The sequence below is a fragment of the Lycorma delicatula genome, chromosome 9 (genome assembly GCF_047948215.1).
Source record: "Lycorma delicatula isolate Av1 chromosome 9, ASM4794821v1, whole genome shotgun sequence".
Lineage (NCBI taxonomy): Eukaryota > Metazoa > Arthropoda > Insecta > Hemiptera > Fulgoridae > Lycorma > Lycorma delicatula.
Window position 1 is genome coordinate 62,527,932 of NC_134463.1, and position 20,675 is coordinate 62,548,606.

The 20,675-nt window shown below is 29.4% G+C and overlaps 1 protein-coding gene across 2 annotated transcripts in view; it reads right to left on the reverse strand.

The window, feature by feature from the left end:
- Window positions 1-20,675, reverse strand: part of LOC142330534 (Golgi to ER traffic protein 4 homolog) — a 61,770-nt gene that overhangs the window by 12,349 nt on the left and 28,746 nt on the right. For both annotated transcript variants that reach the window (XM_075375872.1, XM_075375871.1), the window contains exons 5-7: window positions 17,470-17,608; window positions 10,380-10,520; window positions 8,659-8,807 (exon numbers count right to left, since the gene is read on the reverse strand). In XM_075375872.1, the coding sequence (XP_075231987.1) occupies window positions 8,659-8,807; window positions 10,380-10,520; window positions 17,470-17,608 (429 nt within the window). The remainder of the gene's footprint in view (window positions 1-8,658; window positions 8,808-10,379; window positions 10,521-17,469; window positions 17,609-20,675) is intronic.

Sequence of the window (20,675 nt, forward strand, 5' to 3'; positions counted from 1 at the left end):
CAGCTAAAGATTGCAGTCATTGTTACAAATAAAGTTCAGGAAGTAAACTGACAATGAAAGTGCTAATTTAATATCATTATTAATTTCACAGCCAATCAGAAATACCTAAGATAGTTCATTTACAAGGCAGCTTCAGTAAAAAGCACCCTCATCAGCTCCACCAATTTCCATGATACTTTGTTTCTCTTTCTCATTCATTTTTTTAAGATGACTGAACCATCTAGTCTTGTTTTTTCTAATCTGTCCTTAAACTCTCAATGTTAACGTTCGCACATTTTATTTCCACTGAGATGCAGGTGAGGAATTTAATTTCCATGCCTAGTTCTTATCGTACTTTCAGTGGTAATTATGCTCAGCCTCTATAAATCACAATTTAGTATACAGTTTGTACAAAGGAGGATGACCTTATACATCTGCAGTACCTTGCCAGTCCAAAATAAATGTAACCAAACTCCAACTTTTTTTTAACCAACCACATCATGGAGAATCAACAGTTGTCCAGAATCTACAGAACAATGCTGAAATCATTCTTTTCCTTTTCCGTTTCACCTTATCCCTAATTCAATACTCCAGAAATTATACAAAAACTTTTGCTGCAAAAGAGATTATTATTATTATTGTTCTCATTTATTTCTATCCTTTTGAAAACTGAGATTATGATATTGAATACTTCTCTTCATGCTACTTTCATCACTCTTAATTACACCAATACACCTTACATTCTTTCCAAGAGTAGAGTTATTGCACTAACCTCATCAGATCCAGACGTTTCTCAGTTTCTTTTTTTTATATATTTCAACATCATAAATTTATTTCATACTTCTTTTCTTTTCCAACTCTTAGTTCTTGTTCTTTCCTTTCATCCTCATATCTTTATTTATTAATTTGAATTTTTTTATATTTCATAAGACCAGTTCTACAGGAGGTATTATTTACCTGTGTGTAGTAGATCTTATTTCATACAAATTGAATTACAAATTTAAATTTACATAAACCTAACGCTAATGTTCACAATCATATCTCCGTTAACAATCGTTTGTTTGCATTATTTATAATCTATGTAGGTATCTTGAATTTACTTTTTATCATGTATCCATTTTTTAATTTGGTCTTAACAGTTTCATTTTTTGCAATCAATTTCTTAGGAGTTTCTGAAGTTTATTACAAAAGATTGTAGATTGAATAGATGTCTTTTTTGCCTACATTTAAGTTTACTTTTGGTAATACCAGTGATTCTTATTTTGATTTACTGTTTGAAGTTATGAATAAGAACTGTTAAAACATAAATTTAGTATAGATTGGGTGGTTTTTATGATTTTTATTCTATATTTTTCTAATTTAGTAAATTTAATAAAGGCATAAGTTCATTTTTATACACTTATTTCTATGCCACAATCAACTAATTTGCTCTATTATTAAATAACCCACAATACAGGATGGTCAACAAAAGAGGTCCCATCACTTAGTTTAGTCAATAAATAATAGTTTATTGGCAAACAGTTACATAATAATTTACAGAAGGTGATGAAAATGATGACTATCCGGTTCTATGCACTTAACACATTTGACCATATTCCTGGCTACTGTTGTTAGCTGTATCTTGTCAATTTCTTGGATGGCAGTGGTAATGGTTTCAATTCCAGGGTGTTAGGATTGATCCCATAAATAATTTCTTTTAAGTAACCCCTCCAGAAAGAAGTCTGGACCAGTTAGATCAGGGGATCTTAATGGCCACAATCCTTTAGAAATAATTCTTCCATTGAAAAAATCCTGTAGCACCTCTTTAGTAGGACAAGTTATATTGCAAGTGGAGCTTCCTTGTTGTAACCAGCAGACACACTCACCTACTTGTAGTAAGCCTGTAAACATTGATCATTTCTTGGCAGATGGCAGCATCCATAGTTAAAAAAAAGAAAAAAACGGGAAATTCAAAGAAAATGTGTGAGCTTTCCTTACCACAAGTCTGGTAGTTCTGACTATTAACATTACCCCCAAGGTTAACCAAGCTTCATCTGTGAAAAGCACTTGATCTAAAATGTCAATGTTGCCTCTAATGAAGTTCTTGAACCATTGAGTGGAGAATCCTTTTAGTATAATCAGCATTAGTTAGCTTATGAAAAACCTGCTTTCAATACGGATAGTATTCCAGCATTCTCCTCATTGCAGTATAAGCTAAACCTAGTGAATGTTTTTTCCCGGTTTAAGTCTCTGAAAAAAATTATGAGATCTTGTAACAGCTGATTTGATGTCTTGTAGGACCTGCATCAGGCACATTCTGGTCTAACACCGAACCTGTTTCTCAAAATTATTTAACTAACTTCTGAATAACACTTTTCACTGGTGCTTCCTTTTCTAATTTCTCCCTGAACTTTCTTCGACACACAACTGAGATTTAATCTCTACATAAGTTTCCATCATGAATACACATTCTTCAACTGTTAACTGCATTTTAACATATAACACACAATTACACAACCTTGTTCAAAAGCCAATGTTTGACACAGACTGACAATACTCAAATGTGCAGGCAATAAACAGTTCTCCCCACTCCAGCTCTAGTACCACATCTTCCACATTATTTTCCCCATCTCACACCAATATTTGCATTTAATAAACTACTGAGTGATTGGTCCTCTTTTTAAGTTGAACAATGTATATGAATAATAAAGTCTTAACATCTAAAAATTTTGTCACTTTTGTAAAAAACAAAGTAAAAATCTTAATTTCTGTGTTATATTTTCAATGTTCTGCTTTCATTTCATACCCATATCAATAACTATCCCTAGGTACTTAGTACTAGTCATTCCTTTTACTTCTTTTTTATTTATTTTTAAAGACAATGTATTTGTGTTGTTTTCGTAGTTTGTAAATGGTATGTATACTCTCTTTTCAACATTCACAGAAAGTAAATTGTCTTTGAGCCAATCTGCAACTATTTTTAGTTAATGTATTTCTTTTATTTTAGTAATGAATTTTTTTTTTAACCAATGGACTTTTAAGTAATCTACTTTATTATATATTTTTCCCACATGTCTTCAAAACATAACAAGGCAGTGTTATAAATAAATGTTACAATACATTTTTGAGGTAGATCTAAAAGAAAAACTTCCACAAATACCAAAAACAAAAGAGATCCTAGCATTGATCCCTGTGGGATCCAAATATTTAATATTTGAAAATTGCTTCTACTTTTTTTATTTTGCCCGATTGAAATATATTTTTCAAATATGACACTAATAGATCATGAGCTTGGCCACATGCCATAACCATATAGTTTTTTAAAAAGCTCTGTGTAATCGACTGTATCAAAAGTCTTAGTATAGTCAAGGAAAGTTGTTATAATTGGTTTACTGTTGTCAAGTTTTTCATATATAAAATCTAAAACTTGAGCTAAAGCCTGACTGTAACCGTACCTTTCTGGAAACCATATTGATTTTATGAAATCAGTTCATACTTAAAATAATTTATTAACCTATTACATATAACTTTGATTTTAGTGCAATTAGTCTATAATATGTGGTATTTGTTTTACTACCGAATTTATACACTGAACTATCTCTGCAGTTTTAAAGTGAATTGGACATTGACCTTTAATGATACACAAATTTACTGTATGAACAAATGGAAGACAAATATAACAGTTGATTTTTTAAGTATGTTTAAATGGATATTACCACCCCAAATATTTTTATTTTTTTAAGTTATTCATTGTATGCCAAATCTCATCATTATCTGTTAGATCTAAATAAAAAATAGAATCCTTAATTGATTTGATTTCATTTTTGCTATACATATTTTTTATATTTTTGGTTAAAGTTTCTCCTATTTTGCTAAAAGATTTGTTAAACTGGCTTGCAATCTCAGTTTTAGTTTCTATACTTTGATCATAGAGGGTCAATTTTGTTTGGTGGATAATCAGTATTTTTTTGTTTGCCTATTTTTGAATATATATATATATATATATATATATATATATATATATATATATATATATAGAATAATTAATTAATTAGTTTATATTTAATAGATCAACCCTAAGTTCAGAATAACTGAAATAGGATGGCTTACCTTATTTCATTGCACAAACAGAAGTGCCTTCGCGAACTTGATTTGCATCATCAACTGCATACTTTCATATACATATATATCACAAAAAACATCACAAACAGGTGTGATGTTTTTTAAAATATATAATTCGCGAAAGCGATTCTGTTTGTGTAATGAAATAAGGTAAGTCATCCTACTTCAATTATTCTGTACTCAGGGTTGATCTATTAAATATAAATTAATTTGTATTGGTATAAAGGAGTATGGTTATTAAAAGAATTTCTTTAAAAAAAAATATATATATATACTGATCTATTTAGGTTAAACTTTCTATAGTCCATTTTTCCCCCTCTGTATGTAAATATCTATATATATATATATATATAAATACAATATAATATTTTTTCAGGCTCCGCTAAGCACAGAATTAGAGAAACAATCTTACCTTTACTTTTCTACTTTATCATAACGTTTTCAGGCCAAAACCCCTCTTCAGTGATAATTTTTTTATAAAATTTTATACTGTTTACACATTACTCTATTGGCTTTTTACATTTTGTAAAAATAGTTGGTTTAAATAAAATTTTTTTAAATTTAAAGCATTTTCTTACAAACATTTAAAATAAATTATAACAAATATTTGTTCAGTCAAGAATGAAAACTATACTTTTTGGTATGAATGAAAAAGTATCATTCTTTTTGTACAGGCTGAAAAAATATTATATTGTGTTATATTATATTATATGTATATATTTTAGTTCATATTGTTATGAACTATTTGTTCATATTATATTTTAAATTAGTTCATATTGTTGTTTTACATACTTGAGATTGTTCACTTTATTTGCATATTTAATATAAATTTTCTTTATTTCGATGCTATCAATATTTTTTCCATTTTTTATTCAAGAGTATTTTTGTTGAACATGACTTACAATTTTTCTGATCCATGGTTTCTTTTTTTGATTACTTTAATTAACTTTTTTTTTGTAGTAGTATCTTCGTTTTTTATTTATTTATTTTTTATTATTATTATTTTTTTATTTTATTAACTAGAATATTTACTGCTTCATCAATATCAGAAACACTATAAATATTCCAGTCCTCTAATGCACCATAGCACTAAGAGTTTATTATTATTAACCTACAATTATTCAGAATTAGTTTGTCTATGCTGTTTTACTGTTTATATTAAATATTGGATCATAATCAGCAATTTTATACTCCAGTTTATACAACTGAAATTTCAGATTCAATGCTTTGATAAAAAAAATTTATCTATACAAGTTCCAAAACCTAGATCATTAGTTTGGGTAATATTTTTTATTGTATGCAAATATCCTTTTCAAGATAATTATTTAAATACTTATCAGCATACAGGTCTAGTTTTAAAACTTCTATATTAGAATCACCAGCAATTGTATGACTTTTAATAGCTGAATCCACATATAACTTCTATAAGTTCTTTTTTCTTTATATCATGGCTTCTAGATACTGCACTATCTTTATGCTATTAATTTATAATTTTTTTACAGTACTAACTACTTTTAAATCACCTACTGATTCAAAAACAGTGTGCACTAATAATATTTTTTAGTAAAGAGAACAACTCAATTTTGATTTAATTTACTCTCATTGTATTTCATGTCATATTCCTCAAGTTTTAACAGAGAAGGGTTTTTGTATACACCAGGTTTCTGCACAAGCTTATTATATCTGGTTTTTTAGAAAGACTATTTATGAATACTTTTAATTTGTCTAAATTTTTATTTAAACTACAAATATTGACATGAAGTATGACGAGACCTTCATTTTTGTGTAATTCTTTGTTGAAATTGATGTGTATAATGTGTATAATAATATAAATGATATAATATATCATATGATATATAATATAAATGTGTGTATAATGTGTATAATATTATACACATTTTTTCACTAGTACTGACATTTTCAAAAAATGTGTCACAATTATATATATATATATATATAATATATTGAAATATTAATAATTAATTAAAGAATACTCTTAAATTGTTGTGTTCGGCTTGCACAGCAATTTTTCTTGGTACTCTACAACACAGATGGTTTTACAGCTGTTTTCTGCAAAATGACAATGACTGCTGTTGTCGAGCACTTACTCATTGCTATTGTGAGGCAGTGTTCTCATTTCTGATGGCAATGTATCATTAACATGCTCAACACTTCTGTCTTCATTGTTAATATTTTGGTATAACAGATTTTACTGGATATCAGTAAAATCAATAACACTCAATTTTTTTGTCAATTATCATATATCTGTGTAACACAAGCTATGAGAGATGTATTTCTGTTTCCACCATATACTTTATTTCTATATAAGCAGTTAACTGAGTTCGATCGCAGACCTTAGCTTTGTGATCTCCTGCACAAATTATGCGTTTAGGTGGATTTTTACACTTTTTCATACTATAACTAAATCTTCTACAGTTCAAGCACGGTATGAGTTCTAATTCATCTTAGGTTTTGCAACATTGATGACCAATATATATTCTAATTTATTATCCTAATTTGTTTGACAGCTCAGAAGTAACTTCAATTACAGCATCCTAGGTATTGTTGTAGCAACTAAATACATGTAGTACCTTACATTTGCTTTCACATTCATGGAAATTTTATCAACCGATATCAGATTCTAATAATTCTTTTTCCATAATGAATTAACTCCCAATAATTTTATTTTTTAAGCTTTGTATCATCAAAACCCCACAATGTTCACCCCATGTTTGCAAGAAACATATCTTTTGCTTTGGCTATCAATACGTATGCATTCAACAATTACTGGACCACTCTTCAAATTATGCAATTTTTTTTATAGGCACTATAATATCTTTTTGTAACATGCGAAATATATTTTCTAATACCGTTTGATTGTCTAAACTAGGATATTTTGCTTTTATAATATCTAGTGGAAGCACTGGAAAAAGTTTTTCATTTTTGTAACATCCACATATGATAATTTTTTGTTAAGCATTTAATTTTCTTAAAAGAAGTGGATTTTTTTCTTTATTATTTTGTTGTTTCAGAAGAACATTCTCAGCAAAGATCCAACGCACATTATGATCTTCATTCACATATTTAGTATTATTTGAGGAGCATGATAAACTTTTTTATGCAGAGGCATTTTTATCTATTTCACATTTTATCTTTTCTACAGCTTTTTGTTGTTCATTCTTTTTTCCCAGCTATAAGTGCTTTTAAACTATTGTCAAGTGTAATTTCATCACATGTTGAGGTTATGTTGTCAGATTACAAATGATAAAAAGATTGCTCATGTTACTTGTACTTTTTTTAATCTATTAAAATCACTTACATGGTAAACTTCTTCAGAAATACTACAAACAATGAATATCTATTGTTTTAGGATGACATTTAAAACTTTTGGTATTCATGGACTTTTGACGAGGAATTAAGTTCTTACCAGAAGTGTCAAACACCAGGTAAGTACTTAATTTAATAAATTAATAATGATAAATTACTCAAATGTTTATCAGAATTCATTTGAACAAATAATTTCAACTTCTACTATACATATTCACTTTCACATATTCAAATTCACTGCCTACTCATATTCACTTAATTTTTATTATGTACGTTTTCAAAATAAAATAATATATTGCTATATTCAAAATCCTATCTCTATTTCTACAATAGTTTTTAGTTATTGTTAAAATCCAATACCCTTATTTTGTAACAAACCTTTCCTAGCACTCTGCTTTCTTTTACATTTCACTGTATTTCTTCTTCCCACTTCTACTTCCACACATTTCCTCCATGCTATTACCTTTTTCTTAATTTGCTTCTAGTACCATTTCCTTCCACAATGGGGTTTCTTTTTTTTCTTCAAGTCTCACTCTAATACAAGACTCAAAAAAAATAATTCCTGACCACTCCTCTTCGACTCCTTCAATATCTATTATTATAATTTGGCTGTTCAATTTTGACAACTCAATTTTAGACAAACACCCAGTGCATGGCTATGAAGTTTGCTTTAAGGCATTTGTTACAGGTTAGCAATAGTAGCATGGGCACATTTCATTCTGTAACTGGGTTTGTGCTGTCAACATCAGTGTACAGTCAACAAAAGAAGTGAGACACAAATTACCATGTAATTGTGTTTATATTGTGTATTTTATAACAAATGTATTCTATTTATATCAAATTGTAAATATGCCCCCTAAAAAATCATGCAACTGGAAAAGCTCTTTTCAATAATTCCGACTATGACTGTACTGTCTCTGTAGCTGACTGAGTTTTTGCCCTTGGTGAAAACATATGCAAACTCCTTGTTTAAGAGGGGTTAATTTTACAATTTACACAACTAGTTACCAATAATAAACAGACAAAGTATACAGGCCAACTTTTCCCATCCTGAACTTCTCTTAATTTTCTTAGTTAATCAACTTCAACACCTTTATCTTTCTTTTATTAAAATAGTTAGAATCTTTCTTGCTTTTTTACTATTTATCTTCGGTTAATGCTGTATAAAAGCACAATTATTTTAATTTACTAACATTGAGATAAACAATTTTTTTAAATGACAAGGTTTTCAATTCCAGTAATCTAACTTACCAAAAAATCCATTCTGGTTTTGCCGCTGAGGTGGTGGTACACCAAAAAATATTTGTGCAATTTTGTCAAGGTATTCTGTATATGATGGGTCTCGTTTAATACTCTGCTGGTACTGTTCACAAAGTACAGTGAAGGCGGCAAGCTTCCCACTACAAAAATAAATAAATATATAACCATTAAAATTAATAAAGAATACATTATAAAGTAAAATATAATGAAATTCTAAAATTATAATTTAATATTGATTTAATAAAATAAAAATAGAAATTATCAGAAGTATACACCTAACCATGGAAAATATAATACAGCAAATCAGTTAATGTTATATTTAAATTTGTGCTTTTAAAATAATTACTCCTACATAATTGTTAATATCTAATGTATTATCATTATTATAAAATACCTGCTGCACTGACTGATTGATACAAAGTTCAACCAGAATGTACTTCATTTTAACACATTACAGCAGAGTTCTACAAACTTCACTGAAAACTCAACATTACATTCAGAAGGCCTGGTATAAATAATTTTGATGCAGAGAAATCCACAAGGTGAATTTCAGGAGCATTATAACTTATTCTACCAAGCAGTTCGTGAATGAAATGAAAGTCAAATCCTAATTATAAACCTCTATAATTGGAAGAAATATTTTCCCAGGTTAATTTTTATTTTAATTCTACCTAAAATCTTCACTACTTTTTATTTTAATGAGATATTTTTATTTGGTACCTTATAATTAGGCAACTCTTTTATTAAATTATATAAAACACTCTTTATGATATATGAATTTAATTGTAATAAAATGACAAATTGAAATTGAAATGAACTACCTAATGAAATTCCTACATCAGTCACTTAACAGACATCCTTCTGGAAAACTCAACATCTCTGGTGATCAGTCTTTTTCCGGTTTTCTGGTTCATAACAGGCTGAATTTTTAACATTATACTCTATTAAATTGTGCACTAGAGTAAAAGACACTAAAACCATTAAAAATGTTTATATGAGAATAACCTCAATCGTTTATACAACATTTATTTTAGTCACACATTTTTGAGTTATATATTTTAGCCTATTCTAAAATGAAAACACTTTACCACGACAGAACTTACTGTTGTAAGCTCTACGATCAGTAATTCTTATTATTGTATTATGGGTAGTACAATTAAATAGATTTAAAATGTGAAAAATAAGCAAAATATAATAAAAGCTAATTAAAACTAAGTCTTAACGCAATTACCAAAAATATCATACAATGAATATGAATACTATTTACTTAATTACTGAAATCATAAATACAACAAATAAAAAATAAATTTGATACCAACAATTAATTTTCTTCTATAGAAACTCACTCTATCACTTTTTACAAGGATAATTAACCTAATAAAAGATAAGCTGTTTTGAAATAATTTCAGTTAATTTGCAGTCATGTTGCTAATCCATTTTACATGCAGCTGTTAGTCTTTTCAACTATAAAATATTTGCTGCACAGACTGGTTAACCAAAGTGACTAGGGTTCATTTAAAAAAATAAAAACAAAACTCCAAGTGGCTTTGAAAACCACTAGTTTTATGGACCTCTGCAATTTAATTCAATAACCACCAGGTTTGATAGAACAAATTAAAATAAATAAATAATGTATGAGAAAAAAATTAAATTTGAAAAATAAATTAAAAACTAATATGAGGTAGAGTAAAATAAAAACATTTCTTACAAACCTTTCAATAGTTTTTAAAAGGAACCAAATAAAATTAAGTAATGGTAGAATATATGGTGGCCCTTTATCTATATTTGGATGCTGTGTTGTGTAGCTCTGGAATGCTACTGTGGCTGTTCGTTTATTCTGAAGACAAAGATATCTGAAAAGAGAGTAAAACAAATTATTTATGTTTCTTTTTTAAATAAGAGTCAACAAATATCAGTCAAAGACTTAAGGTGAAGTCTCTAAACAATAAGAAATAAAAAATTATTACATTGTTTAAATTATTAATTATATATAAAATAAAAACATATTCTTCAAACTTTTATATCTGTAAGTTGTCTATCATTTCACATCTGATCAAGACCACATTAAAAAAATTCAGTAAATTCAACTGGTACTTCTTATTAATTTTATTTTTCAAATATTATATGGAAGCAAACAGAAAATCCATAAAGCACTTCAGACAAAAAAATAAATTACATAATTATATTAAAGCTAAATTTGCTATAATAAGCTCAGAAAAAAACATTGTATTAAGAGGCTCACGTGATAAATTTTGCACATATATGCATAGTATGGGAATGATGAGATATTGGAATGAAATAAAAAATGAATAAAAGTGCAATAACTTAGCTATAAAATGCAGTATTTATTTTTAAATATAATCCTGTTTAACCTGATACACTTTTCCCAACGTGTGAAAGTTTTTGCATTCCATCACTGAAAAATGCTGGTAGTCCCAGTGTATAGCAGTAAAAATAGGGTCGGTCTTACCTCCCAATTTTTTCCACAAAACATAGATTCTTATGAAAATTTGGAATTAAGCTAATTAGACCCTCTACTTCAAAAGTTATATATTGCCAATTCCTGCTTTTTATTTTTTAAGCGTGAAGACTACCCCTTATTAAAAAAAAATTAAAAACCAATAGAATGGAAACGTTTTTCATAACATTAATAACATAACATTTTCATAACATATAACATTAATATAATTCTCAAATTTGTAGTACAACAATTTTTTTATGTTTTTGAACTTAGTTTATGTTATTCAATGTAGCAACCCTTAAAACACACCCCTTATAGAGAAAAATTCAGAAAAAATCAAGTTTTTGAAGGTTTTATTGATAAATATACGCTGAAAAAAAGTCTTTTCACATTTTTTCAATGACATTGATTTATTGTAACATTTCAACCCTTGAAAAACAACCCCTTACAAGGAAATTAAGGGAAAAATTGATGTTTAATATCTTGCAATGGACTAATACTGTATTTTTTTTTATTACAAAATATCATAAATTATACATTATATTATAAAAAAAACATGAATCATTTATCATTGTCTCTCTCATCACATGATTGCTCATCTTGATCGGTGATGGGAGTGGAGTTATTGCAATTGTCGCTGGAACATGTCCCACATGTAACAGTGCAAAAAACACCAACTTTTCAGTAACTACATGTGTCGCATCCTTTTTTGCAATTGCAGAAAATCACTTTGAGAAGTTCTTCTTGGTGCAGGCATTTTCTTCATTTTGATTGGGCATAATGATTCACCGTCACTAGTCCATCCCCAATCAGTAGAGTGAATATCTTTTTTTCCCAACCATACCTGTGTTTGGTAGTAAACCCATTTAACATGCTTATCTATAGCATCAATTGTCAGAACAAGTGACGATAAATGTACAGCATTACTTTTAGTGGTTGGCTTGATAAATGATTTGTAACGTACTTTCTCAAGAAACATTGAGAAATCTTTGATACAATTTAATTTGTTTACCTGTATGTCTTACCAGTTCTGTATAATAAAGCCTTACAATACTTACCGGCTTTTAAAATGTCTTCAAGCTCTGCATTTTTATTATGAAAGATTTCTACTTCATCTCTTAAATCATTTCTTTTTTCTAGGAGATCGAAAAACTTTCTTTCCTTTACTATAAAACGTAGACCTTGTATCATACCCAGTGAAGCAATGTGCAAAAAGAACCAATTTTGAACTGTTAGGGTGTTCCACCTCAAAACCTTATGACGAATACAAAACAGAAGAAACATTTTTCCCCCTAATTTCGAGAAATATATTGTTTCAGCGTCTTCAGCTCGAGCACTCAAAATCACTAGGATGTCTACATCTTTGCAGTTGATTTATCTTGCAGGGCTGTTTCAATAATTAGTTTGTCTGCTTCACCTTTACCTTGACTACATGTAACAGAATGCTTTTGTAATTCCTCTATAAGAAATTTTATAAATCTACTTTTATTTTTATAATTTGATAAAAATTTATCTTGAGTAACTACTACAGGCAAACTGGTAACTTTTGCAAATTGGTACTCTTTGGAGGCAACCTTTTGTGAACGACAGCTTCTTTCCACTATTTTAGTGCTTTCGCCATCATAAGCGTCAAAAACAACCATTATATGATCTCCAAAATTTCTTTTCAGATAAGCAATATATATATATATATATATGTGTGTATAAAAGGTATACATCATTGCTCTGAAAATATATACGAGAAAAATACTCCAAAATTTGTAGTAGAAAAAATGTGATTGGTTTTTTGCGATATCTCTGTCAATTTTCAAGCTACCTGAACCATCCAAAAAACCATTTTGCAGGAAATTTTAAGGGCTACAAGATCCTTTAAATTAAAAACCCTTCGTTTTTAAATTTTTTGAGTTTTAAGGGCCTCAGAAAAATGATGGTTGCGCTTAATTACAAACTTTAAACGGTAATATCTCAGGGAATTTGTTTCCTAGAAAAATAAAAAAAATAAATACAATTTTTGTTACATTTTCTTACTCTTCTGTTTTTTATGTAACATCTTTAGTTTTTGAGTAATTTTGAAAAAAAAAGTCAATTTTTCAAAAATATGAAAAAATAATTTTTTCATAAAACTGATTTTTTTCCGAACCGATCATTCTAAGTTGGTTAAACGTCTAGATCACATAAATAATACAAGAATAAAGTGAATCGTAGAGGGAATACAATAAATTTTAATTATGGTGGACATGGTGTTAGTTTTACTGCTCATTTTTTTTTCAAAAATTAGAGGGACCCATCTTTTTCTTATCGTAACTCGTTTACTTTTAATTTAATTGACTTTTATCAGTCCTCATTTTAAAGCCTTTCAAAAAATGTTGTTTGAATTTTTCCCAAAAAATGTAGCCGTTATTTGACGTTAAATACTTCGACTCAAGTCTTTCACAAAAAATAAGTCCCCTTCAACAAGCCATAACTCGCTTTGTATTGCACTTAGAACACTCATAAAAAACTAATTTCTTTGTTTTTTTATAAGCTTCATTTTTGCATCATACGTGGTTTTTTGATAAAATGTTAAGTTTTTGGGTTATTCGCAAAAAATCATTTGAAAACATGCTTTTTTTTGGTAGAAAATCAACATTTTCAACTGCAATGATAAACCAATAAATATTGGTTTATCATAAAGACTTCATTCCACATTTTTTGGTTGAAATTGGGTCCCTCTGGAAATTGGTTTCCGGGAATATTTTGAGTGAAAAAACGCCCACCCCCTAGAAGGAGTGATATCCACCACCAGGGTAAAAGCAGGTATCCGCACTATATAACTTATGTTCCTTGAGCTATTTCCTACTAACTATCAAAATTTCACTTCATTATGGAAAGAATTTATAGGGGAAAACTGCTATACACTGGATTATGGCAATCTTTCTCAGATCCAAGTTGTTACAGCTTCCTTCACCTCATTGTTGGTGGTGTAATGATTACCTTTGAGATCCCTCTTGAGATGAGAGAAGTGGAAGATGCATGGAGCCAAATTCAGCGAGTATGGCAGATGCGGAATAGGCTCAAACTTCAGCTTGCAGAGAGTCATCAGAGAATTTGCGCAGTACCCATCGTGCACAGATTCTATGGTAATCCAGTTGCTTGATAATATGGCCTACTTGTTCTTTAGATATGGCTAACTGAATAGCGATGCGTTGCTGGGTGATTCGCCAGTCACTTTGAAGCAAATCATCCATCTCCTTTTGATATTTCTCGTTAAGTCACAAAAACTGGTCATCCACTGCGAGGTGTGTCCTAAATTACCAGGTTCACATTCATGAAATTTCAACACCCACCTATTCACAGTACTCCTGTCAACAGTTTCACTACTGTAAACTGCTTTTAAACTATGAAAAATATTCGTAGAATTCACATTTTCTGCTTTTAAAAATTTGATCACCATACTGTTCATGTTGATAAACTGGCCATACTCAACTCTCACTTTAATTACTACCGAAACCAAACTAGTAAACGAATGCAGGTTGCAGGTTTGTAGAGGCGGATTTTAGCTATCATGTGCTGCCAAGCCCAACTCGATAGTACCTTTTGTCTCCATGTAGCACACTAGTGTGAAAAATTTATCAGCCGAGCCTCATATGAAATATAAATAATGAAGATTAAATAAACTATAAATTCAAAAGAGTGTAAACAATAGTAAATGAAAGACAATAAACAAAACAAAAACTGAATATAAAATTAAAAATCTCAACTGAAAACACAAAGTAGGCAATGTTGGTTTAATAAATACGCTAAAATGATTATATACCAACAGTATAATCAAGTAATAGAGATTATTCATGACAATATCGAAAGAAAAATTTTGTACATTTATTGCTATATTACTGAAAGGAATTGCACAACAAATCAAGATTATGTGAACACCTATTACACAGTAAAAAATCTGGTAACTCACAATCTTAATGGGACAGATTATACAATGGTATAAAAATCTTGAACTTAGTATAGCAATTAACAAAAGATATCGTTTAACTTAAATACAGACATTCTGAATCTACTTTTATTGTAATATATATTTTTTTTTTTGTCTTCAGTCATTTGACTGGTTTGATGCAGCTCTCCAAGATTCCCTATTTAGTGCTAGTCGTTTCATTTCAGTATACCCTCTACATCCTACATCCCTAACAATTTGTTTTACATATTCCAAACGTGGCCTGCCTACACAATTTTTCCCTTCTACCTGTCCTTCCAATATTAAAGCGACTATTCCAGGATGCCTTAGTATGTGGCCTATAAGTCTGTCTTTTCTTTTAACTATATTTTTCCAAATGCTTCTTTCTTCATCTGTTTGCCGCAATACCTCTTCATTTCTCACTTTATCCACCCATCTGATTTTTAACATTCTCCTATAGCACCACATTTCAAAAGCTTCTAATCTTTTCTTCTCAGATACTCCGACTGTCCAAGTTTCACTTCCATATAAAGCGACACTCCAAACATACACTTTCAAAAATCTTTTCCTGACATTTAAATTAATTTTTGATGTAAACAAATTATATTTCTTACTGAAGGCTCGTTTAGCTTGTGCTATTCGGCATTTTATTTTGCTCCTGCTTCGTCCATCTTTAGTAATTCCACTTCCCAAATAACAAAATTCTTCTACCTCCATAATCTTTTCTCCTCCTATTTTCACATTCAGTGGTCCATCTTTGTTAATATATTTTATGAATTAAAAATACACCTTTCATTTATTATACAAACTCACAAACTTTCCTTAATTCACCAGTAAAGAGGTTCTTAGAACATCACTTTTAAAATTTAAGAAAAACATTTTCTCTGCTAGATATTCTCAATAAAATTCAAGCTTCATGGCAATATGAATTCCAAATGTCAAAGCAATCTTTTATCACAGAATGAACAAGGATAAAAATGTAGGAACTAACTAAAAAAGAGGGTTTATTTATGTGCTTTTTAAACATAACTTCTGAAAAAGTCAGTCTTCTTTTTGAAGAGAATATTTAAGGGTCAAAGAAAGATCTGCCAATTAAAATAAGTTAAACTACAGTGGAAATTGAACTGAGGTTGCACTTATTTGTACACAATGAAATAGACTACTGATTTACTAATACACTACCTGTTCATGGCGGAATTGAAGCAATCTCCCTTTCAACCTGAGATCCTGAATTCAAGTCCAGTTAGATATGGCATTTTTCATATACTATAAAATTCATTATCATCCACCGGGAGTGTTATAGGGCATCAGCCTGTTGTAAAGGTAAATAAATAACTTGTACATTTCAGGACCTTAATGTCCAGTAATTGAAATGCTTTAATTTAAGCTCTAGCATATAAGTCAATCCTTGTTGTTTTTTTTCAAGCTGGAAGTCAGGTCTATTTTTTTGGTCAAAATATTGCAATTTTCATTTTGAATGATATGATTATTTGTTCTATGTTTCATAATAATCAGCAGAATTTAATGTTGAACCTTGAAAGATGTACTACACCAAAAGAATACCAAAAGTACACCACAGGATATGATATACATGCAATATGATATACATGGATATGATATAGACAAATCTGCTTGAAGAGTTTTTATTATTGTCAGGGAGGTGGTAGTGTGCTTCCACTGTAAAAACTCTTGTTCCGATTAAGGTGTTGATATCTAATTCTCACTTTTGTAATAATGTGGCTTCACATTTCATATCCTTTTCAATACGATAATTATCAAATCCTGGATATTAAAAGTATCCTGGAACTTGTAAGACATTTGATCATGTGGTCCTCTGCAAACAAACTGGGTACTCAACATGTGCACACTTTTTGATAACATATGTACATACAAAAATTTTATGCAGTTCAAGCTTTAACATTTCAGGAACTTAAGCACAGGACAAAAAATATAACAACAGCCTTAACAAATCTTTTTACTGAACCAGGTCGCCTTTTCACAAAAGATAGTTCTCCATTTTGAAATTCATTGTGCATATTTTCTTTATTTTCATTAAACATTAGGACTCATTTCCTACCGATGCTTTGACACATCACATTGTTACCGTACAATTTATGTGTGATTAATCAGTAAATTAATGGATCGTGTAATTAATTTTAAAATATTTAACAAAGATTATAAGATAAGATTATAAGCATAAGCAAACTTCAATGTAATAATGCTCATAACTTTTCATGATTAAAGGAAGACATTTCACAAGCATAAAAATTGCAATTGTCAAAATGCATGAAATGTATGCTCACACTGGTTATTTTCTAGATATAATGAATGTATAAAATAATAAAATCAAATTATTATAATTAGAATAATAATGACGCAGTAATATCGATTATTAACTTACTGCAATACTACTTGTGCTATAAATAAATCTATTTCACATGCATATCCTCGAGATCTGTGAAGTTCTACCAACATTGTTGCAAACCCTGAGCCATCTGTAGAATGTAGAAAGTGATAACGAGCTAGGACATAATTCTTTTCTGAAAAAATAGATAAGAGGAAAAATTTGTAATACACCACAGCTTATTTTAAAGTATTATCAATTAAAACACTTTCAGCCAACAGCAGTTAGGATCAACTTGAATTAGTTAATTAATTAGTTAGGTTAATTAAATAGTTAAATCAATCCATTTAAGTATAAAAGTAACTACTTTTAATTTACTTTTATTCTCAAATTACTAGTGTACTTGCTCAAAAGGGAGTTCATCAATTCTCTTCTCTCTTTGGTCATTAGGTTTGACTTTCAAGACTTGGACAGCCAAATATATATATCATCAATGAAATCTGTAATCTATTTTTAAAATGTTACATGCTAACCTATAATGTTAAGTCAGAAGTGGTTTTTTTTTAGGTGGTAAAAAGAGAAGTTAGATGTAGCATCTCCTATTTTCTATAATCTCGTAATAAGTTCTATTGTAATATAACATCTCTGAAAGCTTTTAGGAATCATTCAATAATATAAGTAACATATGTAACTGATGCTGAATAGCATTCATTACAGCAACTGTATAGTAAGAAAGATTTTATTTAACAGTTGAGAGAAGTGTTATTTTTTTCTTTATTTTTTGAACATTGCACCAAATGATGATATCATCAATTTCAGGTTAATTATGTGAAAAATGTAGGCGACAGTGACAAAGAAAAGAGCCTTATGGAATTCCAAAATATTACAAATCAGATGAGAAAAGTTCTAATTTCTAAAAAATTATTTTAGCTCATGCTTTTTATTATGTTATTATTTCTATTTATAATGTATGTGTTTACATAAATTTAACAGAAAAAGTTTTAAAACTTAATCTTACATAAATATCCTGATGATTCTAACTAATAATGAATGTATTAAAAACAGCCAGAACAGGAGAAGGTCCTTTAAATTAAGTGCTGATTAATTAATTTTACCGTATAATAATTCTAAAAATAGAGTGAATTAAATGTCTGAAAGTAATGAAATAACCTTTCTGAAATCGCATTGCAGAAATATATAGTACACTGATTCCTGCTATCATATGCAGACATCCTTGCTACTAAACTGTTTATAAAAAAAATCAATGCCTTTCTCTCATTACCATATGTGTATGTCATTCAACCTCCAATTCAATACTTTTTGTAAACATTCATTCATTTATAAAACTCAGATAACCACTTTAGGGCAAAAACTAGATATAACTTTTTTTATACAGATGCTTCTAACTTAAGAAAAACATAGAACCTCTGAATGTTTACAATTAAAAATTGCTTCAATTAAGCCAGATTTTCTGTGATTTTAGAAATGTTATTAACACATGTATGAGGCGTGTTCAAAAAGTACTGAGAATTTATGTTTTTGGGTGGAATTTTATTTATTCATCTATATTAATGTTATCCTCTTCAAAGTAATCCCCATTAGATATTATACACTAATGCCAGCACTTTACCCAATCCCTGCAACTTCTGGAACTCGATCTTTGGAATAGTATTTAGCTCTTTCAGCTATTTGCTTTTAATCTCATCTATGCTTGTAAAACAACAACCCTTTAAGGTTCTCTTTATTTTTGGAAATAGAAAAAAGTCACATGGGGCCAGGTCTAGCGAATATGGTGGCTGGGTTATCATTAGAGTGTTGTTCTTGGCTAAAAACTGACAAACAAGCAATGAAGTGAGAGTAGGTGCATTATCGTGGTGCAAAAGTCATGAATTGTTTCACCACAAATCTGGGTGTTTGTTTTCGAATTGCTTCACACAAACGGGGTTAAACTTGTAGGTAATACTCCTTATTGATTGTTTGACCTTGTGGCAAGAACTCATGATGCACTATGCCATTAAAATCAAAGAACATGGTGAGCATAACCTTCACAATCGACAGTACTTGTCAAGGTTTTTTCGGTCTTGGTGATTCAGAATGCCTCCACTGGGATGAATGAGCTTTAGTTTCAACATCATATCTATAAACCCATGTTTCATCACCTGTTAAACACGTTTCAGTAGTTCTGCATCATTCATTGTTGACTTCATTTAGCGACTCCTGAGCAACTTCCATTTGCTGCTGGTTTTGTTCGAAATTCAACAATTTGGGAAAAAATTTTGCTGTCACACGTTTCATACCCAAAACATCCAAAAACATTTCATGGCATGAGCCAACTGATATCCCAACATCATCAGCGACTTCTCTGATTGTGATTCGGCAGTCATTCATAATGAATTCTTTCACTTTTTCCATATTTTCATCGGTTGTTGATGTGCTGGGTGTCCAGAGCGCTCGTCATTTTCAACGTCTTCACAACCTTCTTGGAAATGCTTATACCACTCGTAAACCCTTGCTTTACTCACAGCAGACTCACCACCAAAATCAATATTTAACATTTTTAAAACATTGCTACACTTTATTCTATTCTTATAGCAAAATTTAATGCTAATTCTCTGATCCATTATTTATACAAATAAAAAATTGCCAATCGTACCAAAACATGTTACCATTTTGACAGCTGACAACAGGCTAAATGTCCAATATGGCTAAAAATGTACTGATACTTTTCAGACATGTTTACCAATACAACGAAATCTCGGGATTTTTTCTCGAGAAAAAATCCTGAGAATTGGAATAATATAACCCATGATATTTCAAAATTCTCGTTACTTTTTTAACACACCTTGTAAATTTGTGTTAAATGTTTCATATGTCATAAATGTACTTGAATGTACAGTATGAACTCTATTATTAACAGAAAACAAAGTGACAGAAACTGTATAATTAATAATATTTAAGTTTATGAACTTTATTCTGAAAATCATTGTGAAAATTTGACAATTCTTAATACTGCTGATATATTATTTCACTAAACTGTCTTTGTCAATATTTTTATGAACTTAGAAAATGAAAAGTTTGACTACATTGATTAAATCTTTTTTGGGAGAAAATAAAAAATTCCACATGACCAAAATCATTAAATCAGTAGAATGTTGTTTACATGAAATGTGCATCTAATAAATACATATCGTTTACTCCTTTATTTTACTATAGAAAAGTTATTAATGACCACCTTTTTTTAAGTACTTAGACTGCTAAAGTTG